Consider the following 23575-nt stretch of genomic DNA (forward strand, 5'->3'; position numbering starts at 1 on the left):
GAGAGAACCACAAAACAGGATGCTTAAACCCCCATGACTAACACATTGAAAAGTAACAAGGTGGGTTTTTTTGGCACCCTCCCAAAGAGCCATGGGGTGTCCCCTCATTTCAAAGGCTCTTCTACACCTGGCTTGATGGCTAATGAAAGGGTGGGGAGCCATGGAGTTCACTGATTAGTGCCACTGAGAGGGAGGGCTCAGCTTCCACACTCAGGATCAGCTTAAAACACTGAGCTGGATGAATGGGAGAAGACAAGGATACATAAAAACAGTACAATGTTTATTTCTTAGAAAAAGGGCGGGGGAGAGAGAAGAGGGATTCAAAATGATGACGATCATACTTCCATCTATCTGAGCAAAGCCAATGTTGTGAGCTTAAACCTTGATTAAGATACCTATTAACTGGAACAACCAGCTGCTCATGCCTACGTCACTTCCGGAGTCAGGCGGAAACAGGCTTTGTATTGTTGATGGCATCTCTTTCTTCTGAGCCGAGAAATGAGGCTGACCACAGCTCCTATCCCATTTCCACCACCTAACATTGCCATGAGAAGCAAGGCTCAGCCTACCTCGACTGACCAGAAAAGACAAGGAGGAAAGAGAGGGAGGGAGATGCTGGATTGAGAAGCAGAACCAGTTTAGAATATAAGTTGTGTCTCTTGAGTTCACCACTACCTCATCTTATAGAAAATAGGTTGGAGAGTATCTGTATGTTTAAGGTGAATTGCAGTTTTGCTGCATATCTGGACACAAGAGAAGTGAAGAGTTGCAACAAGTTTTAACTAGCAGCAACAAAGAAAGTTCCATGACAGGTGTCTTTTTTTTTTTTTTTTTTTTTAGCAAGATTCCTTTGCAAGTTCATTAAGAAACACTGTAATTTAATGGGGCATACAATATGGGACGATCTTCTTTTGCTATAGTGCTGTTCGTTGAAGAGAACCGACCTTTGCAAAGATTTCAACTGGGGTGTAATCTATTTACACAGTAGTCGCTCCAGGTCTCAATGGGAGAGTTGTTGCTATGTGATATCCTCTTCCTCGGAACAGTAATCCCGACCCTTGAAGAGAAACAGAAAGAGAAGAAAATGTGAATGAGAACTGCAAATGAGAGCTTGAGATACTTACAGATGATCGATGTTCTTTCAGCCTACATTTCTTTCAGCCTATGTCTCTTTGTAATAGAAATCCAGGCTTTATCAGAGACTACTGGGCATGAAGTTCATGTATCATAAATAACACTGGCAGATTCACATATCATAAGGCAGGTTTTTAAAGCTCTGTGTGCGTGAGTGAATGTGTGTGTGTGTGTGTGTGTGTGTGTGTGTGTGTGTGTGTGTGTGTGTGTGTGTGTGTGTGTAGCTCAAGGTAGAAAACACCTACTAATCCCTTGCTTTATGACAGGAAAACACTTATCAACTGGGGCATATAGAAGACTCAGCCTGTGCCAAGAAATGACCAAATGGATGGTCCATTGTGCAGATCAATTTCTCACCAGGTAGAGTGAGCAAAGCACTCTCTGTTGCTTTCCTACCACTCTGGCCCTTTGACTGATACTTTAGATTTCACAGAGGGAGGGTGTGTAATTCAGAAAGGTCTTAGTTTTACTATACTCTAAAACAATTTTAGAAAATAGCAAATAAGGCTTTGTTGAATGTGTGAGATGTCCTGGGGCTGTGCCTGGTCACTGTACAGCACTAGAAAGATATTTTGAAGTTATTTGCTAGCAAAGCCACTGGAAGGTTTTAAAGATGGTGGGAATAGTTGCTCTGTACACATTTTATACTTTTTCCTTTGGGTTATAAATCCATGTAGACACAGCTGGGACTAGACTTTAGGCTCCCTATCCCTCATCATTGCTTGTCTTCCTCAAACTACATCTTGGAAATCCCAGAGAAAGGGACAAAGGTACCTGCCCATGGCATAACAATGTCACAGATCAAGACCTTATAAAAAGCCATGTATACCACTATGCCTGCATCCTACATGGGTACTTCTCTCTTTTTTTTTTTTGCCAGTCCTGGGCTTGAGCTCAGGGCCTGAGCACTGTCCTTGGACTTTCTCAAGGTTGGAGCTCTACCACTTGAGCCTTAGCTCCACTTCCAGCTTTTTCTATGTATGTGGTACCGAGGAATGGAACCCGGGTCTTCGTGCATGCTAGGCAAGCACTCTACCACTAGGCCAAACTCCCGGCCCCAACATGGGTACTTCTCTCCACTCCTCCTACTTTTGTCTTTGATTAAAAAACATTTAGTTGTACAAAGAAGTTTCTATTCAACAAATCAGCTTATAAGTACAGTACATTTTGGCTAATGTCACTATTGTTCTCTCTTACCTTTCCCAACTCTATCCATATCTCTCAAATAAATGTTCAACTTGTTTTTTCTTTTTAAATATAAACATGTCCTGATTTCAGAGGAGAGAAATTCCTCTTTAAAAACAGACATTTTAGCCAGGCTTGATGGCCCAATCTCATCATCCCAGCTACTCACTTGTATTATATCTCCCTCAGACAGGGATAATGGGTAATAACCAATGGTTTGGAGAGGAAGAGTATGCAGGTGGCATCACTCTTGGTGACACTGTTCAAGTGATGCCATTCCTGGTTTTGGCCAAATCACTCAGAAAGCACTCTAAGCTCTCCCACTGAGGAGAGCTGGAAAGGAGGCCTTCACAGGATTCCTGACAACTGGAGTTCATTCTCCACAGTGGACAATGGGACATACATAAATATGTCATTGGCCGGAAGTTTGGCCTAGTGGTAGAGTGCTTGCCTAGCATGCACAAAGACCTGGGTTTGATTCCTTTGTACCATATACATAGAAAAAGCCAGAAATGATGCTATGGCTCAAGTGCTAGAGCACTAGCCTTGAGAAGTTGAGAAGGCCCAAGGACAGTGCTCAGGCCCTGAGTTAAAAAGCCCCAGGACTGGCAAAAAAAAAAAAAAGGATGTAAAGACTTCAACATAAAATTATAATAAGCTACCTTCTCTCCACTCATTCTCAACTCACAAAGTTCAGGAATAGACTTGCGAATGGACACTGGATGAGAGGAAAGGCTGGGTGCATGGAGTTTTTGAAGCATTATTAGGAAAGTAGGGTGAGACATGGACACAAAACCAGGCTTTTGGATTCCTGGGATCACAGTGATCTGTCTAAGTTGTGATCGTGATTAAATGGGAGAAGCCATAGTCTGGCAGGTAATTGACAAATGTCAGCTGCTACTATTACCAATACACCATTCTTGTTGTAACTATCCTATCAGAAGTTCTGGGTTTCTTCAGGGTCCTACCAGGAGGTTAGGGTCCTCCTTCCTTGCAGAGGTGAGGTGAGTGTGGATTTCTGTGCCTAAAACTCAAGTTCTCCCCACCTGCTTCCCTCCTCCTCTTCCTACCACTCCTCTTCTTCCTTTCATTTCTCCCCCTCTTCTTTTTGGGGTAGTAGAATTAGAATCCGAGTAGAGATTTCTAGGCAAGTGTTTACTATACCACTTGGGCAACACCCTACTCCTCTGAATTTAGTGTTTTCTCTCCCCACCCCCATAGGATCTCTCTAGACTGCACTTAGTCCTCTATCATCCTGTGCCCGCTTTCAAAATAGCGGGAATTACAGGCATGTGTTCTACATCAGGCTCCAAATATTTTAAAATTATCCTTAAAATAATCTTTTTCCTTTTATTTGGAACTGAGGATTGAACTCAGGACTTCATGCTTCCTTCCCTTCATATGCCTCAATGAGGCCTCGAGTCTAAATAAAGGTTCAACAAGCCAATGTGGCATTGAAAGGGCACCTTTGCCATGAAGAAGAACTTGGAAGCAATAACAGACAGACAGGAGAACCATTGTACTTACTAATAACACAGGGTCAGTATGAGTAGGAGCTACAGGGTTAAGTCGCCAAAGAACCTGTTTCAAACCCGCTAAGTTTAGTTGTTAACCCAAGAAGAGGTCCCTATCCCACCCTTTGAGGGACAAACCCTCTTGCTGGAGCATGACTCTATGGCTTTCATTTCCCAAGCATGTATTCCTCTAAATGACTATAATTGCTACAAGGAGGAGGGGGAAATGCATTTAGTTGCTCTGCAGACATCATTTCATTTATTATTCATGTGAACCCTGCAGGCCCTGGGGAAGGGGTGGTGAGAATGCAGCCTCCTTACCCCTGGGTAAACTCCAGAGCACCCAAGCTCAGTGAACACTGGGCTTTTTCCTTCTGACTGTAACCAATGGGACACCATTTCAATTCAAGTCAGTCTCACTTTTGTTATCATCACCTGTCAGCAGCAGCAGCAGCAGCAGCAGCTCTGGGAACCAAATATTTTGGCAACAAAGCCCCTGAAATCACAACACACTGAAGCTAAGAGGGGCCTCAGTGTGTGTGTGTGTGGGGGGGTAGAAGAACAGGCATGGCTCTGTGTCAACATCACGGTGGGGGGGGGCATTTAGACCCTTATCCTATTGGGCAGGATGGGGAGTTAGCTTCAGTAAGATGACTTCATGTCTCATTTAAATTGTTAAAGAATTGCTATAAAGGGAATGTTAAAACCTTCAGCTGTCAGAAGGCAGGAAGGGAGGAAGGGAGCAGGCTTGGGAGATACACAGCAACTCTCTCAGCTGAAGGCTCTCCTTCCCCTTCACCCCCCCTTCTCCCCTCAAAGGCACCCAAAATGGAAGCCTTTGTGAAGACACTTTATTCCTCACAATCCTACCCTTGTACAAAAGCCACACTATAAGATCCCCAGAAGGCCCGGTAAGCAGCAAGAATGGAAACTCCCGGGGTTGCCAACAAGGCAGGATTGTTTGAAAGAACCACATGGGCATGCATTACAGTCTCAAAACAGCCCCAGGAGCTCTTGTCTGACATGAAGTTTGGCTTATTTTTCTCTCTGCCCATGTGCATGCATGCCCTCTTCAGTGGTCTGTCTTACTATTTTCCTGGAAATTCAAATAACTATGTCAAATGTTTCCAAGGTCCAAGGATAAAGATTTTGTTGATGTTGTTGTCTGCATGTAAAAGAATTAGAAATTTAATTTTGTTTTAAATGTCAGGCCTGGGGCTTGAACTCAGGGCCAGGGTGTTGTCCCTTAGCTTCTTTACTTGAGCCTGGCACTTTACAAATTGAGGCACAGTTCCACTGTTGGCTTTTAGGTGGTAAATGGAAGATAAGAGTCTTTTGGACTTTGCTTCTCTGGGATGGTTTTGGATCTCCATCCTGAGATCTCAGCCTCCAGGGTAGCTAGCATTAAAGGTGTGAACCACTAAGGCCCAGCATAGGTGTTTTTCCTTTTCTGTCCAACTCACAACTTTGTATCCTATCTTGTCCTCCCCACAGCACCAACCAGAAGAACCTCAGATTCTAGGTCTCTGTGGGAATCAGGATATTCCTGAACCAGACAACTGCATCCTAGAGTAGTGCATCTGCAAACCAGATCCAAAACAAAGCAGAGAAGGAAGGACTGGGGTCTGGAAGCCACGGTCTTCTACCCCTTCCCTGGCTGGAAATGCCAGAACCTCTCCAGTCACAGCCTGCTTTTTAGCCTCACTGGCATGCAGTTACAGTCCAGTGACCATTTTGTAACAAGAGTTTTTAAATGCGTTAGAAATGCTGAAGAAAAGCAAAAATAATTAGGCTGCCCTATAAAAGTCTCCTTCCCCGCCTTACTTCATTAGAAAAATCAATCGAGGCATTAATGGCTGCTTCCATCTCTAATGAGCTTTACTCTAATTAGACTCATGCATTATTATTATTTCCTCTGGAGAAAGTCTGTTGGGTTGAACAGTGGAGTGTGGCCATCTCTGACTGTTTCTCAGGCCATACACAGGAACGATCACTGTGTTCATAACAGCAGTGAGCACAGTCCATTGAGCTTTTCATTTCCAAGGGAGAATGCATACTCACTAAACAGCTTCCAACCCCCACAAAATGTTGATTACACCCAAGCTGCTGCTCTTCCTCACAGTAAGGAAGATCATGGCTCAGTAGAAGCATCATGGCACAGACCGCTTCAAGTTCAGCTGATGTGGGTGCTCAGAAGAGGAAGGAGCATGAAGGAGGCTGTGTTGAAATGGCACCCTACAGCAGGGATGGGCAGACTTCCTCTGGGAAAGGTTGGGGTATGTTAGGCTTTGAGATCCAGATGGCCTCCACTGTAACTCTATTCTGTATTTGTAAGCATGGAAGTAGCATAGACAAAAGTGAATAAATGAAGTAAAACTACTGTGGAAGCTGAGATCTGAATTTCATACAAGTGTGTGTGTGTGTGTGTGTGTGTGTGTGTGTGTGTGTGCGCTTGTTCATTGGAAATGAACCTTCTTGCTCAGGCTGGCTGTGATCCTCAGGTCTCAGCCTCCTGGGTAGCAAGGATTACAGGTATGAGCCGCCAGTGCACAGTGAATTTCATACAACTTTTTAACATGCTGAAAAATCTTTCTTCCTCCCCCCCTCCAGCTCCGTAAGCGTGTAAAAACTGTTCTTATTCAAGGCAGGGGTTTGGGGAGTGATGGCTGCAGCTCTTAGAAGGAACTATAGAAGGCAGAGAACAATGAGTAAGCTAACCAGCTAGGAGGGAGAGAGGCTCTGCACGGTATCCTTGGCCCAGGGCTGGGGACAGCACTTCTACTTGGATTCTTTCTTCTTCTGGGACATGGCTAAGGTGGCCAGACTGTGTGGACCCCGGAAGAGAAAGACAAACAGGGACAGGGGACTTCCCTGTGGATTCCGAGACAGCTACTAGCTGATGGACCTGGCATGATCTCTGGGAAAGAGCGCATGGGGAGGCTGGCAATGGAGGATGGCCTGGAGGACAGAGCTGAGGCTGGGTAGGCAGAACTGACTGCAGATGAGTGAGGGGTCAGGAAGGGCTGATGGTGGCAACTTTCAATAGATTGACAGTTCACAGGTCTCAGGGAGCCCATGTGCATCTGTGGCCAGAACAGGAGCAGGTTCGAAGGAACTCTACCCCAACAGGAAAGTTTCAGGTGACTTCAGAGCATGAACCCTGACCCACATGTGAATGTTTCTGGATGTTTCTCTTCCACTCTACTGCACAGGTGGACTGGGATGCAATGGAAGCAGTGAGCAAGGCTAGTGACTGAGGTGTAATTTGCTTTGTGTCCACTTCACTGTTTTCACTATATTCCTGTGTCCATAGCCTTCTTTTGACTTTGGGAAATGTACATTAGTTATGAGTCAAGTGACTTGAGAGGATGAGTGGGCTTGGGAGAGATATGGAAGAATGACAGGAAGGGTGATGTCGATCAAAGAGGCAGACTCCTATACTTACAGACTGATCCACTGATAAGTGCTGGTAGTAATAAATATTTATTGAATTATAAGCAGCCTATAAGAAACATGTCGTAGCATTCCCCCCCCCCCTCTCTCTCTCTGTTCTTTCTTCCTTTCTTTGCGCCAGTCCTGGGGCTTGAATTTAGGGTCTTGGGAGCTTTGCTTGGGTAGTGTTTGCTCAAGGCTAGCGCCATGCCACTTGAGCCACAGCACCATTTCTGGCTTTTTCTATGTATGTGGTTCCAAGGAATCAAACCCAGGGCTTTGTGAATGTTAGGCAAGCACTCTATTACTAGGCTATGCCCCCTGTTGTGTTATTTTTGTGTTTTAAATTTATATGGTATCATGTCATATTTTTTGCATATTCCTCTGCTCATTTAGTAAATAACTTGAAATATTTCACCATGCTAAATATGTGTCTTCCTTCCTTCCTTCCTTCCTTCCTTCCTTCCTTCCTTCCTTCCTTCCTTCCTTCTTTCTCTCATTCCTTTCTTCCTTTCGCTCCCCCCTCTCTTTCTCTCCCTCCTTCCCAAACCTCCTCTGTCTCTCCCTCCCTCCTTCCCTTCCTTTTTGATGCCAGTATGGGACTTGATCTGAGGACCTGAGCTCTGTCCCTTAGGTTTTGCACTTAAGGTTAGTATTCTACCACTTGAATCACAGCTTCATTTCTAGCTTTTCAGTGGCTAATTGAGATAAGAGTCTCATAGACTTTGCTGTGTGGGCTAGCTTCGTGGTTCATTTTGTTTGGAAAGTGCTGCACTTACTGCGTTGTAAAAATATAGATGATTTTATTTTATTTTTTATTTTGCTCCTGGTAGACACTTAGGTTGCCAGTGTCTTTTTTTTCTTCTAAGGAACACAGAAAGCTGTACAGGTGTAAGTGAGTTTCAGGAATACATACACAGAAGTTTAATAGAGGGTTTCTACTAGTTTGTATTAATAATACCTTTTATGTATTTTGACAACAAATCCTTTGGATGTTTTCAGGGTTGCAAATATATTGCAAACTAGTTCTTGTTCTGAATCTGGGAATCCCCCAACTTATTAGCAACGTGGACACTGAATCAGGATGCTCACCTGGCTCTTTGATTTGCTTATGATTAGCTAAGAACTCACAAGGGAGTCAGGACATGATTACCTGGGTCCACACCTTTGGTAATCCATTTCGTAAGTATGGGCTTACAATATTTTGGTTGTCTTGCTTTAATGGTATTGGAGTGAGGGTAGCCCAGAAATGTCAGATGCAAGAATACTTGCTCTAGAAATGGAGAGGGTTAGGTTTCCACATAACAGAACTTCAAAGAGGGGAGCAAAATATTTCAGAAATAACACAGATCTCTAAATAAAAATCTGAAGACATATGCAGAACTATTGACAATAGTCAAGCTATGGAATCAACCTAGATACCTAGCAAATGATGACTAGAACAAGAGAATGTGATATATATGTCTATATGTATAGGTATATAGATAGATAGATAGATAGATACAGAGAAAGCAAATAATACCAGAATAGTACCAGAGTAATATAATAATAATCTGAATAATTCCAGAGAGTATTATTCAGCCATAAAGGAGAATAATAAAGTCATGTCCTTTACAGGAAAATGGACAGAACTGAAGATCATCATGTTGAGTAAGATAAGCCAAGTTGAAAAGCTAAAATATAGTATGTTTTCACTCATGTGGAATCTAGATCTAAAATGATGATGCTAGAAATAGCAATAATAGTAATAATACAGATTATAAAAGGATGACTAGGGGAGATCATGGGGGAAGAAAGGGGAAAGAAAAGTGTCCGAGGGAGTGAAGAAGATCAAATATATTACATATACACACATGCTCAAGTAAAGACACATAATGAAATTCACCAAATATTGTTTGAAAAAGGGAGAACAAAAAGGGGGCTGTATGAATACAATGGAGGGTGTAAACTTTTTTACGCATGTATGGAAGTTTCATAGCAAAACCGTCTTGTACCATTGCTGAATGGTAATATAAATAGGAAAGAAAAGAAATGTGCAAACATAACATGCCTCATAATCCTCTCCCCATGGGTAGGCAAGGTGGGTTTCATTTTTTGCTGCAGGGGAGGATGAAAAAGTTGAAAGCTGAAAAATACTATCTATAAGACTTTCCAATCCCCAAAGTTATGGCTCTAGATCAGAAGCTTCCTAAAGCTAAGAGTTATAGTACTTAATTACTCATTTTGTATGTACCTCCTCTGGCTCTGATTCATTGCTGGTTTCAGAGACCATGTTGAAGATACCGGAGGAATCAGAGAAGGCAGTGCCACTCTTTCTATGTGTTTTTTTTTTTTTGGTTTGGTTTTTTTTTTGGTTGGGAATTGCTATTCCTAACTCCCCCCCCCCAATTTGCTACTAATTTTTTGTTGTTGATGTTGTTGCAGCGATTTTTTTTAAATAAAAGGCTAGGAAAAGCAAGTTTGAAAAAAATAAAACCCTGCAGGAATTAAAAAAGAATGAAGCTTCCACCAAGTGTGATGGGTCACACCTGTAACTCCACTTACCTGGGAGGTGGAGAGGGACTGGACAGTGATTCAAGGCTAGTCTGGGGGAAAAGTTCTGGGCTTTGAACTGTGATCCTCAGATCTCAGCCTCCTGAGCAGCCAGGATTACAGGTGTGAGCCACTGGCACCTGGCTAGGCAAAACCTTTTTGGGACCCCCTTCTCAAGTGTTCAGCAACCTAGGAGGCTGATACTAGGAGGACTGTGGGTTCAGGTCAGCCTAGGCAAAAATGTTCATGAGACCGGATGTCAAGAGAAAAAGCTAGGGATGTTGTCTTCTGAGGTACAGTGGGAAGTGTAAATAGGAGGACCAAGGTCCAGGTTTCCCTGGGGAAAATCAACCCAAACAAAAATGGCTAGGTGAGTGGCTCAAGTGATGAGTGCTTGCTGAATATATACAAAGCCCGATTCAAATCTTAATACTACCAAAAAAATTCTTCAAAAAGAACAGGAAAATTATAGGAGAGGTACAGCTAGCTGTACTGAGCCACTGACTCACTGACTCATTCTGTAATCACAGCTGAAAAGCCAGCAGAGGTTATTTAATGGCTCTATAAATGTTCACAAGACTCCTGAACACATTTAACCAACAGAGCAAAGAGGCAGATCAATGAGTTTGAAGTATCCTAAAGCTCCCATAGAAGGAGGTATGAAAAGGCACTTGCTTAGGCAAGTAATACATTTCTAGTTTCAGTCTTAGTTCCTCAAATCCTCCTGAATGACCTGGTTGTACAACCATAGGCAACTTCAACCCAAATAAAAGCTGTACACTACAGAACGCCAGCAACATGGAGAAATCTGTGCTAGAGAGTCTACGTGTCTTTTCTGTAGTTTCTGTGCCAACTTTGAAGTATCACCCACATTTTTGGTCAGGAAACAGAGGATCAGTGTTGGAACAATTAGCCTGGGCCACACAGCTATGTTTGAGGTGAGTGCTTTGAGTTGGTCCAGGTTTGAAGCCCAGGCTCTTCTGCTTACAACCAGCTACCCCCTTCCTTGGACTCCTGTGGATTCACTGTCCTGGCAGCGCCCCTTGCTGTATCCTCTATATACTGCTCAGAGCTGTCATAGCACCTGTCACACTGAGCCCAATACCACAGGGGCTTTCCCAGTTGCCTTGATTTGACGCTTGACCAGCACTGTTCACTCATCAATGTGTTTCTTATGCCCTGTACTAAGTTCTGGGGGAAACGAAGACAAGTGAGACCCAATTCAATTCTTAACCTTAGAGAGATGTTTACTGCTTCTAGTTCTCTTAGATATTCTGTAAAGAATGCCATAGAAGCTGCCAAGATTAGCACAAACTGTCCCATGGTTCTCTCTGTAGGGCTGCAGCATTGCTCATAGGCGTCTAAGAGTGGAAATGCCTCTGGGAGGAAGGGAGGAGAAGCCAAAGAAGAATGAGGGGATAGCAAAGCAGGAGGGTAAGCATTTCGGCCATGCCTCCTTCATAGAAATGGCATGGCTTTTCTTTCATTCATGACAATCGCTTCAGAACCCCAAATCTTTTCATGCTGCTTGCTAAAGAGCTTACTTCTCTGGAAACCAAGTGTCTCAGGGAAAAAAGCTAGCAAAGGCTCAGGAGGTGGTGTTTCTTCACACTTGGGGTCTGACTCATTCTCCAGACAGTATCATAGGTTCTTTCTAGCTAGGGGATGCTAGGATTCATACAGCCCAGAGCACTCACGGTGTCAGTAGCTCCTACACCCAGGCCATTGTCACGATGATTACAAAGTCTTGTGCATAAAACTATGCAGTGGGGATAAAAACAAAACAATACTGTGTCACATTCTTGCCCTTTGTGATTACAGATTTAATTTTTGTGTACACGTGGAAGAGAGAGGAGAAGACAACGCAAGGGCATGCAGGACATGGTCCCTAGCAAAAGCAAGATCGGAGTATATTTATTATGGAGCAGGAAACTGTTTGAAGGGATGATAATAAAAGATGAGTATTTCTAAAATACACATGGTGTGACTCCCTCACACAGGGTGGGCCATAGGATACTCTGAAAGATTGGGGACAAGAATCTTAGGTTATTGATCACTGGAGGTTTTTAAACAGGCTGCCAGAAAGGTAAAACTTGCCACATGAGCTCATGTGTCAAAGATTACATCAAGTTCTCCCACTGTACTCGGATCCAATGGTTCCTGAAAGAGAGGTTCGGACAGGGCCTGACATTACAGGTCATCGTGACACCAAGTCACTTTTTTCACCAGATGAAAACCAAACACCTGATCCCTGGCTTGTTGATGCAGGACATGGGTCAAACTGACCTGATGTGATATCAAGAGATAGAGCCCTTGAAAGAAACTTACACATACAGACATATATACCTGGACAAGGGAATCTAGGCTACTTTAGAAACCCATTTTTTTCTTTTTTTTATAATTTTTTATTGTAATTAATAAAAGAGTTACATGATATTTGCCAGATAGAAGGTGCATTAATTCACATACATCGATACCCTTTCACATGTCTTGGTCCCCATCACCCTCCCCCACCCCCCACCCACCCCCCGAAACCCATTTTTTTCTAAGTGTAAATAAGTGATGGTTTGATTAATATACAGATCACCAGATAAACACATTTGCTTCTTTTCAAGTCAGCTGATTTTAAATTCATAGATCACACTTTCACTATTTCCTCCAAAAGTCACATTGAATAATCCCTACTGACAGAGCCAGAGTGTGACTGTCCTACAGGAGCTGGGGAGAATGGGTGGGCAGGCAAGGCGCCTTAGGAGCATGCTGGGCTCTTTCATAAGGAGAATAGCGCCACACTCACTTCCCTAATTCTCTTCTAAGCCAGAGACATGCAGTGACAAGGGCGCCACCTACACAGTGCCGTGCAGTTGCAGCTGGTCTACGGGAGAAATACATGGATGAAGCACAACCAAGAAACCTACAAATTCTTTTCTGGGGCTTGTGAACAGCTTCCATGGAGATTTTTCAACCCTGAAAGTACAGTTAAAAAGTCTGGGGTATATGCTGCGATGTGCATTTTTCATTGGAGAGTCTTGATAACTTGTTATAAGAGTTAAAGAAGATACCTAAATCCTGACAAAGTCTAGGAAGTCTTGCTTGAGAAAAACTAACCGGATAAAGATGGCTTTTGCACTGAGTCATTCTTTACTAAATATTTAAGGTCTTTAAGAGATCTGAAGACTCATTGGTCATCAGTAGGATTTTTACCTACTTATAAAGCAAAATATAGGAAGTGGAGCTGTGCAGCTCTAGTGGTAGAGCACTAATTTTGAGTAGAAAGCCAAGAAGCAGAGTCCAAGCCCCAGTGCTGGTATGCATATATATATATATATGCACAATATAAAGTTTTCCATTTTTCTTCTAGAAAAAAATAGAAAAATAAAGTCAAAAGCCTGAAGTACTGGGGCCGGGAGTTTGGCATAGTGGTTAAAGTGCTTGCCTAGCATGCACAAAGACCGGGGTTCAATTCCTTGGTACCACATATATAGAAAAAGCCAGAAGTGGTGCTGAGGCTCAAGTGGTAGAGTTCTAGCTTTGAGAAAGTCCAAGGACAGTGCTCAGGCCCTGAGCTCAAGCCCAGGACTGGCAAAAAAATAATCTGAAGTACTTATATTTAATACTTATATTCATAACCTCCTCCATGGACAATTTTTTTTAGTCTAGATATTTCCTTTACATACAGTGAAAGGCTAGAGATAAAACCACTATTTTTCTCTATAGCAAACTGTCATTTTCTTAAAGCTAACACCAATATTTCAATAAAGTTCTAGGAGTCTGTGTCTTGTCAGTTACAATAACATCTACAGATCCCAAAGGAATAATGGGTGGATTTCAGAGTTAAAAAGAAAGAAAGAAGCTAAAAAGTAATGAATTGTACCCATAGTCAATGGAATTTTACACAGCCATTATATAAAATAATATTATGTCATTTGTGGGGAAATGATGGGCCTCAAACAAATCAGGTTAAGTGAGGTAAGCCAAGCTTACAGAGACCAAAGGCACATGTTTTCTCTTGTCTGGGGAAGACAGATCTAAAATATATTGGGATATGATAAATTATACAAGACTCTAGATATTCACACATACTCAGACCAGAGGCTATTCTTAGTAGAAAGTGCAATGCTTATGTGCATTTTGTTGTATAAAATAATATTTATTGCCGGGCATGGTGGCTCACGTCTGTAATCCTAGCTACTCAGGAGGCTGAGTCCTGAGGGTCACGGTTCAAAACCAGCCAGGACACTAAAGTCTGTGAGACTCTTATCTCCAATTAACTACCAGAAAACTGGAAGTGGTGCTGAGGTTCAAGGGGTAGAGTCGTAGTCTTGAGTTGAAGAGCTCAGGGACAACACCCAGGCCCAGAGTTCAAGTCCACATAAATAAATAAATAAATAAATAAATAAATAAATAAATAAATAAATAATATTTACTGAAATGTACTCTGAGAAATGAAAATAAGAGATTTTTTTCTTTGTTGCTATTTTTGTTTTATTTGTTTATCAGTTGGGGATGGTGGGGGGCACAGAAATGGGGGGACCAGGGTGAACAAACGCAGCAGTGGTACTCACTAGACCCTAAGTTGAAAATGAACTATACAATTTGTGGGGGAAGGAGGCCAGGAGGGAAAAACTGGGAGAAAAATGAGAGAAGAGGCGACACTGTTCATAAAGAAATGCACTGGTCCAGGAGTTTGGCCTATTGGTAGAGTGCTTGCCTAGCATGCACAAAGACCTGGGTTTGATTCCTCAGTATCACACACATAGAAAAAAAAAAGCCAGTGGTGCTATGGCACAAGTGGTAGACCTTTAGCCTTGAGAAATCCCAATGACAGTGCTCAGGCCCTGAATTCACACCCCAGAACTGGTTAAAAAAAAGAAGAAATGGGGGCCGGGAGTTTAGCCTAGTGGTAGAGTGCTAGCCTAGCATGCACGAAGACTGGTACCACATACATAGAAAACAGCCAGAAGTGGTCCTGAGGCTCAAGTGGTAGAGCTCTAGCCTTGAGAAAGTCCAAGGACAGCACTTAGGTCCTGAGCTCAAGCCCAGGACTGGCAAAAATATAAAAAAAGGAAAAAATGTATTCACTACCTGGCTTATATTACTCTGTATACCATCTTTATATCATAACAATAAAGTTTTAAAAATAATGAGCTGGTTCTCTTGGTTAATAGTAATTTTTTTTAACTCTCCAAAAGGCAAGCAGAAGTAAGTCAACAGTTACTAAGCTTCTTTGAACTTTGCTATGTACTGACCCACATCTGTTTATATAGCAGGGAGCCAGGCTGCCACTGAGCGACACAGTGGAACTGTACCAAATGACATGGAAGCTGTTTCAACTGCCTGGTTAATGGACCCGAATTTCCACACCTGACTTAAGAGGCAAACCCTTGTGCTCAGCATAGGTTAGGGGGATAACTGAGCAGTGATGAAGGACAGATTCCTCCATCTCTGAAAGATTCATATCTCAAAGAAACACATCTTAAAAATGGGAGATGATTAGGAGGGGAGTTGGGGGAGGAAGTCGGGGACCAAAACATGAGACGCGGTATGAATGTGCAAGAAGTAATGCACCTACTACCTGATGAATGTAACTGTAACCCCTCTATACATTATCCCAACAATAAAATAAAAATAATAATAAACGGAAGTTACTAAGGTGAGAGTTAGTCCCCATTTATTATGCATTCTACATTTCGTGACCATTTCTATTTCTTGAGAAACGGGTGGTATTAGTAGGTGCTGAATCATTTTTCAGTATCCCTTTTTGTGTAGGGGGAGAGGGAAGTCATTATTAACTTATTAGGAAATCATTTCTCAGATGAGGCATGAGGATGCAATGCAGCCCTTCACAACCCCAAAGCAAGGTAGCTCAAGATAAATTCAAAGGATGTTCCATTGTAAATTTTACATTATCGAACAGCCCTAGTTTCAGAATACCAATGGTGATCGTCCATCTATTCTGAGAAACAAAGTGTAGAAATTTTTGTTTGGTACCCAGACAGGAGATTTGGAAGGCCAAGATCAAGCTCATGCCCTATCAAATGCAAGAGAAAAAAAGACCGCGCAAGGAAGGACAGGCTTACATCTCCACACGTCCAATCAATCTGGTTTTATTTTATTTTTAAAAGCAATTTAAGGAAGAATGGAATTTCTGAACATTGTCTGAAGAGGTGGAATCTTAAAACTCAAGACCTCTCTGCTGGACTCAATCTCTCAGTGTAAAGCTCTAGGTGAGTTTAATCCGTTTTTTCAAAAAAAAAATAAAGTCTAAGAAATTCTTTTTTTCTTTTTTGCCAGTCGTGGGGCTTAAACTCAGGACCTGAGCACTAACATTGTGCTTTCTCAAGGCTAGAGCTCTACTACTTGAACCATAGAACTACTTACAGCTTTTTCTATGTATGTGGTACAGAGGAATCGAACCAGGGTCTTTGTGTATGCTAGGCAAGCATTCTACCACAAGACCAAACTCCCGGCCAAGTCTAAGAAATATATTTTACAAATATATCTAAGCTGTATGTTTGTCCTCATGTTAGCCTTGGACAAAGAAATATTCAGCAATAGTAAAACCTAGGAAAATAATTTGGAAGAATTTAAGTTTCAATTTTCACTATATACACAATGGCAAAGATTACGTTAAGCCAGACAGGAAAGAGTGTCTTAATTTTTGGAAGCTTAATATTCAAATGATAAGTAGAAGAACATGCACAAAATATTCAGAAATCTAAGCTTTATGGAAATGATAAGAAACAGAAAAATCATAGGTCAGAGAGCATGGAAAGTTCTCCATAGAAATCAACGAAGCGTTTGCCAGGTGTAGTGGCTCATGACTAATACTAGCTACTCAGGAGGCTGAGATCTGAGGATCAACGTTCAAAGCCAGCCTGAGCACAAAAGGACCTGAGATTCTTATTTCCAATTAAACTCTAGAAAATGGGAAGTGGGGCTTGGCTCAAGGGTAGGGAGGTAGCCTTGAGAAGAAGAGCTCAGAGACGGTGCCCAGGCCCAGTTCAAGCCCCATAACCCACAAAAAAAAAAAAAAAAAAGAAGAAAAAGAAAAAGAAATCAACTAGGTACATGTCAAATGAAATAGCTTTCTATAAATATAAATACGTTTTAAAAGAGCTTAATATTAGAATGATTGCCTACCGTAGTCCCAGGTTTGATCCCCCAGCCCACACAAACACACACATGTGTATACACACACACCACATACACACATATTAGTCAATAGTAAGATGACTATTTTTGTTGGCCTTCAGCCAACATATGATGGCATTATTAATATTGTTTTTGTCATGCTAAACATATCATACCCTGTATTTTGGAAGCAAAAGGAAAAAAGGAAATGAGATTTTAGGTAGTAATGAATTTCAGTTTTGAAGGAAAAGAGGTAGGATTTTAATTACACAGCTATGTTGGCGTGAGATTAAATTATCTTCAGTGCCTTGTCAGGGTTTGTACATGCTGTTCAAAAAGATAACATTCAGGTGTCAACTTTTTCTTTGCTAAGCAGATCTTTTTATTACCAAAAAGGGAAAAACCCAAACAAACAGCAAGAGACAATATCTTTACAGTGGGAACAAAGTATTTCTCTGTATTCTTCTCTTTACTAAAACAAGGGTTACCAGCAAGCCGAACCGTTTTTGAACCAATATGTGAGACTTGGTAATTGCTTCTAGATAAAGTTTTCAATCTAAAAAGGCATGTATAAGCCAAAATTTCAATGAAAATTTAAAAAAATAGATTATGATTTTAAATATACATAGTCAGGGATTGGTAGAGAGTAAACTACCATTTGAATTCATTATCTTTCTTTCTTTCATTGGTTATGGGGCTTGAATTCTTCAGCTCAAGGCTAGTACTCTACTAGTCTTTGAGCCACAGTGCCACTTCCAGTTTTCTGGTAACTAGAGATAAGAGTCTCATGGATCTTCCTGCCCAGGCTGGCTTTGAACTGTTATCCTCAGATCTCAGCCTCTTGAATAGCTAAGATGTAGCTTCTACATCATGCTCATCTTTTTTTTTTTTCCTTGCTGTCAGTACTGGGGCTTGAGCTTAGGGCCTGGGCACTGTCCTCGGGCTTTCTCAAAGCTAGCACTCTATCACTTGAGATATAGCACCAGTTCCAGATTTTTCTGTGTGTGTGGTGCAAAGGAATCAAACCCAGGGGTTCGTGCATACTAGGCAAGCACTCTACTGGTAGGCCAAACTCCCAGCCCTATGTTCATCTTTTAATAGAGGTAGAAGAGCACTGATACATTTAAAACCCCTTTTACTATCTTCAACTAAAACTATATGTGTGTGTGTGTGTGTGTGTGTTTATATGTACATTGCATTATGAAAGCACTGCATATACATTGTAAATCTGCTCATGATAACTAGGGTGAGAGTTGTTCTGAATTCAGAACTTTATTCATCTGTATAATAAACTTCATAAAAGACAATGCTCAGAGTTGTAACACTAACATTTATAAGTCATTTCTCTGTAGTGATGACTTTAAATTCTACGAGGATGTCAGCCCTTTCGACTGCTGTCTTCCACAGGCCACTCAGTTCACTAGCGTACGGCATTCTGAGATGTAAACCACAGACAGGTTTCCACACAGACATGGGAATCTGTTTAAATTACTCAGGCACCTTTCAGCCTGCTTTCTTGTCTCTAACATTTAGATGATGTCCATCTGTACCACTTGTATGAATAGGCCTGGGCTCTAGCCCAGGAGAAGCCCGTCACCATCCCGCAGGGGGTACTAACTGCACCAGGATGTCAGTCAAGAACTCAGCTCGGTGTCAAGTATATAGGAGGTGCTCCATACAATTCTGTGGGCAGTAGGGCATCCACTAGACCCCTAGGAATCCATGTCTGTAGTGCATCAGGTGCAAGCTGACCCACAGTAACAAGGACTCGCTGTCTAGGCAAAGGCTGTTTCCCAGTCTCTGTCTGACTTTGACACACATTAATAAGAAGGGGGGCGCAGCTCAGGGGCACTATTGCACAGCTGACACTACCGTGTGTTTGCTTTTCTGGAAGTACTAGGGTTGGAGCTCAGAGCTTGGTAGACGAGCACTCTATCACTTGAATAATACCCCAGCACCCTTATTTGCTTTACCTCTGTACAAAAAGCTAATAACACATAAAATGTTTTTATCCTAATTTGTGAATTAATTTGCACATTTCCCTTGAAATATATGTAACCCTCCTACTAATTACACTAAAAATATATTAAAAAAGAAATATATGGTCCATACATTTAGCTTCTTACCTTTTCGATTTTTTCATCCAGCATCCTGAAGAATTCTTGTTGGCTCTCAGAGATGTGCATGCTGGAAAACAAACAGTTGAGTCTTTATTTAAATGATTCCAATGAAAAATGATGCATCCTTAAATTCCAGGACAGTTATTCATTGTAGAATTTTTCATGGAAATACTTTAATGCTATATTAAGAACAAATGCCAGTGCTGTCATTCTGCCAATATATTTCCTAACAATCTATCTGTGTCCATGAGTGAAGGAATACTATTTCCCTTTTAATGTATTTATAGTAGTAACATTACCGGGAAGTATGTGCCAAAGATGTTCTTCAAAAACACATGTATAAGAAGAAATGAAACAAAAGCAAGCGGCACATTGCATGTCTCAACTCCGCTCAGCACGGGAGTTTTGATCTGCTCCGTTTCCGACCTGGGCTGGTTCACCCTTCCTTAGGCAACCTGGTGTTTCCCCTCCTCCCAGGAGGGCACCATATTGATGCTGAACTTAGTGCGGACACTGGATTGGCACAGTACACTGCAGCCCAGAACTCCTGGGCTCAAGCGATCCTCCGGGCTCAGCCTTCTGAGTAGCTGAGATTACAGACGAGGGCTACTGCACCCGGCTCTGCACAGAACCATAAAAAATAAATAAATTATCTCCCTAAGCCAGAGCCGGTGGCTCATGCCTATAATCCTAGCTACTCAGGAGGCTCAGATCGGAGGATTTGGAGTTGGAAGCCAGTCCAAGCAGGAAAGGCTGTGAGATTCTTATCTCCAATGAACCATCAGAAAACTGAAACGGGTGCTGTGGGTCAAAGAAGTAGAGTATTAACCTTGAGTGAAAAAAGCTCAGGGTCAGTACCCAGGCTCTGAGATCAAGCTCCCCCCTACCCCGACTGGCAACAAACAAACGAACCAAATCCCACTGCATCCCAGCTGTATTGAAGCACGTATATTACAGAATTGGTACACAGCTACCTACACGGGTGAGCTGGAGACCAATGAGCCCTGAATGCAATGAAGACCTGACATTGTTCCATGGCCTCCTACATGGGTAACAGCGGAGGCATCTCACTGCACTGGGTGTCTGGAAGCATGTGTGTGTAGCACTTGTCCTGTGCTGTTGCTTCTTCTGTATCATCTAACAGCCTTAGATGGCTCACATGGTTGGTGAGGACTGAAGGTAAAAAAGCAAGGTGACAAGAGTCATATGGAAAGGGTGTTGGGGGGTCTATATGGGTCTCAGTACTAACTTATAATAATAAGTTATATATATAATTTAGTTAATATAACTAAGTTAATATGACTTAGTAATAATAGCTGTTATTTCTACCAAGTAAATAGTTGTGGCTATACTAGGGCGGTTAAAGCTGCTGAGGGACAGACAGGCATATTTGGCATTTCTTTCTTTTTTTTGGGGGGGGGTATGGGGCTTGAACTCTGGGCCTGGGTGTTGTCCCTGAACTCTTCAGCTCAAGGCTACTGCCCTAACCCTTGAGCCACAGACCCACTTCCTATTTTCTAGTGATTAATTTGAGATAAGAGTCTCACAGGTTTGTAGTGCCTGGGTTGGCTTGGAACCATGACCTCAGATCTCAGCCTCCTGAGTAGCTAGGATTACAGGTGTGAGCCACCACACCCTGCCATATTTAGCAGTTTTTTTTTCAGTTAATGTTAATACCTATTGGTTGTGATGTCTGTGTTGGAGTGGAAGGTAAGTTGTTGAATGGCTTCTTCCTTTCCAACTACATATACTGAGCCAGTGTAGTGGTACATGCCTCCTAGCTGCTGAGGAGGTGGTGGTAGAAGATGCTGGGTGAGGTAAAGTTAACATGAAAAACAAACTAAAAACCAAAGGGCTTGAGGGACTGTAGTTCAAATGGTAGAATGCTTACATAGCAAGTGTAAGGTCTTAAATTCAATCCACAGAACTACACAGACAAATGAAACCTAATTGTGGAGAGATCACCTGATGTACCTCTCAATATGTATGGGACATGGAGGAAGGGCACAAGTGACACAAACTTGTGTTCTGACAGTGGGGCTTTCAGTTTCTCCCTACGTGTAAAGCCAAGATTCAGAATCTACAAGCACATGATATCCACTCTGATGGCAAAGGCAAACGATGCGAATACCTGACACCATTAATTGTTTCACAGTTTACAAAGCACTTTCACACGTATTTGTAATTTTGCCATCCATTAGATCACTGGAAAAAAAGGGAAAATGTTCTGTCTGGCAAACTTCCCCTCTATGTAGGCTTGAAAGGAAGAACATACTTTTGGATGATTAGAATATAGAGAGAAGCAGGCGCTGCTGACTCATGCCTGTAATCCAAGCTACTCAGTAGGCTGAGATCTGAGGATCACAGTTCAAAGCTGGCTTGGGCAGAAAAGTCTGTGAAACTCTCGCTTTCAATGAACTAAAAAGGCACCAGTGGAGCCCTAGTTCAAGTGGCAGAATTCGACTTCAGCAAAAGACATGGGATAGAACCTAGACCTTGAATTGAAGCTCCAGGATAGACGTGCATGCAGGTGCACGCCTCCCCCCAATTTTGGGGGGAAATCATTTATTATGTACTGACTTTCTCCTAATTCCACATGATTTTGTCTGCTTAAGCAAATGCTTGCTTAAGTACTTTTTTTTTTTTAACTTGGTGGTCTCAGAGTCTCCTTGATAGGCAGGCACTCTGCATTGAAGACATGCATGCTTCTAGCTCCTTTTGCATTTATTTTGAAGGTAGATTTCACTTTATCTCGGAGTCAGCCTGGGCTGAGGTCTTTCAACTTGTGCTTGCTGGAGTCACTGAGATGACAGGCATGCCACATTGCACTCAGCCATTGTGTTGTCTTTGGAGCAGGGATGACAGATTCCCCACCTCACACAGCCAAGGTGGAGTCTCACAAACTTTTATGTCCAAGTCAGCCTTGAACTATATGCATAGTTCCTCGATTTCCATCTTCCAACTAGGTAAGATTACAGGTTTGGGTCACAGCATCTGGCTATATCAAAACAGGTTTTAAAACTGCAAACCTTTCGAAGTAGAATATTCAGTAGAGACATTACAAATACCACTTACCTGATTTCTGAATGGGGCCATTCCTATGATCTCAACTTGTAACACTTTTCCCCTGATACCCAGAGCCAATAGTATGAATGGAATTGGCTGGCTGTGAGTAAAATGGCCTGAAACTCCTGTGGGGTTTGTTTTAAAGATCCAGCTCTCATCTCTTCTTGTCAGAGAAGTATCAGTCCCCCCCTCCCCCCTCCCCCGCCAGTTGCTGCTGCTTCTACCCTAGGCTTAGAAAGAGCACTGCCAGGTTTGGCAGCTGTCTGAAGTTAATGTAAACAGGCTCTATCATGGCTTGAATATGAAGCATTTTCCCTAGACTTATCTGTCAATCTCTGAGTCCTATTGCTGTACTATTTTGGAAGGCTCAGGAAACTTTATGAGGTGGGACCTAGATAGAGGAAGTTGGTCCCAGAGAGGCTGCCTTTGAAACTTGTTTCTTGTCCCCAATTTCTTCTAGCCTCTCTACTTCCTGTCCACTGTGACACATGCTCCTGACACCATGAGGTGTGGTGCAAGCACACGGGCATGGCTGAGTACTCTGGAACTGGGCAAGATCAATTCTTCCTCTTTTAATTTGTTTTGTCACCAAAAAGTAATGTAAAGAGGCGCAGAGCACAGTGACATTTATGACACCTGTTGGGCCAAACTTTTTAAAAGAGAAGGTTTCTGGATGGTTATAGGCCCCAGACAGGAAAGGCATTAAGTGGTAGGCAGATGCCTCAATATAAGATAATGAGCTAACCACATGTGTATGTATAGTGTTTGTAGGAAGTATGCAATGGCCTCATAACAATGTCATATTGAGGAGCTGGTGTTCATGTAGACACTTTCTGGTTCAAGTTCTGTACATATATTGCCTTGTACATAATAGGTAATATTTATTAATGAAGTACAGTGCTACTCAAAACTTTATAATTCAGATGCTTGGCAGTAGTAGCAGAGTTTGGTATCACAGGTGAAGTGTAGGGACTTTGCCTCCTCACCCAGAAAATCCACAGTTGGTCACTGAGTGCCTCCTACTGTAACAGTCTACAATGGTCACTAATTTCCACAGAAGTAATCTTGGCAACATGAAAGCAGCCATTTTGTTTAGCAGTCATATGTACTCTACCACCTGAACCACTCTTTCAGCTCAGCTTTTCTGCTGGTTAATTGGAGATGGAATCTTGAAGACCTTTCTGCCCAGATTGGCCTCAGACTCTAATTCCCTAGATATTAGCTTTCTAAGTAGGCAGAAGTAGAGGTGCAAGCCACTGTAAACAATACAATCATATTTTTGATGGACCTTTGCTTTCAATAGCTCATGCAAACAATGCTGATATGAGCATATCAAAACATGTTAGCTGTACAAGCATTACAGGAATTTCCCAAGGATATATAACAGGGAGTGGAGTTGCCACAGGGTAAAGTACACCTAGATTGAATTTTACTAGATAATACAACTTGATTTCCTGA

General features: G+C 42.2%; 1 protein-coding gene and 1 pseudogene across 2 annotated transcripts in view; both read right to left on the reverse strand.

Annotated features, from left to right (window-relative positions):
• Positions 1-263: 263 nt before the first annotated feature.
• Positions 264-23575, reverse strand: part of C10H1orf21 (chromosome 10 C1orf21 homolog) — a 192248-nt gene continuing 168936 nt past the window's right edge. For both annotated transcript variants that reach the window (XM_090340255.1, XM_090340256.1), the window contains exons 5-6: positions 19058-19118; positions 264-1057 (exon numbers count right to left, since the gene is read on the reverse strand). In XM_090340255.1, coding sequence (XP_090196381.1) covers positions 1019-1057; positions 19058-19118 — 100 coding nt within the window. In that variant the 3' untranslated portion in view covers positions 264-1018. The remainder of the gene's footprint in view (positions 1058-19057; positions 19119-23575) is intronic.
• LOC150057650 (signal recognition particle RNA) lies at positions 19393-19671 on the reverse strand (annotated as a pseudogene).

The sequence above is a fragment of the Megascapheus bottae genome, chromosome 10, assembly GCF_031878675.1.
Source record: "Megascapheus bottae isolate mThoBot1 chromosome 10, mThoBot2.hap1, whole genome shotgun sequence".
NCBI lineage: Eukaryota > Metazoa > Chordata > Mammalia > Rodentia > Geomyidae > Megascapheus > Megascapheus bottae.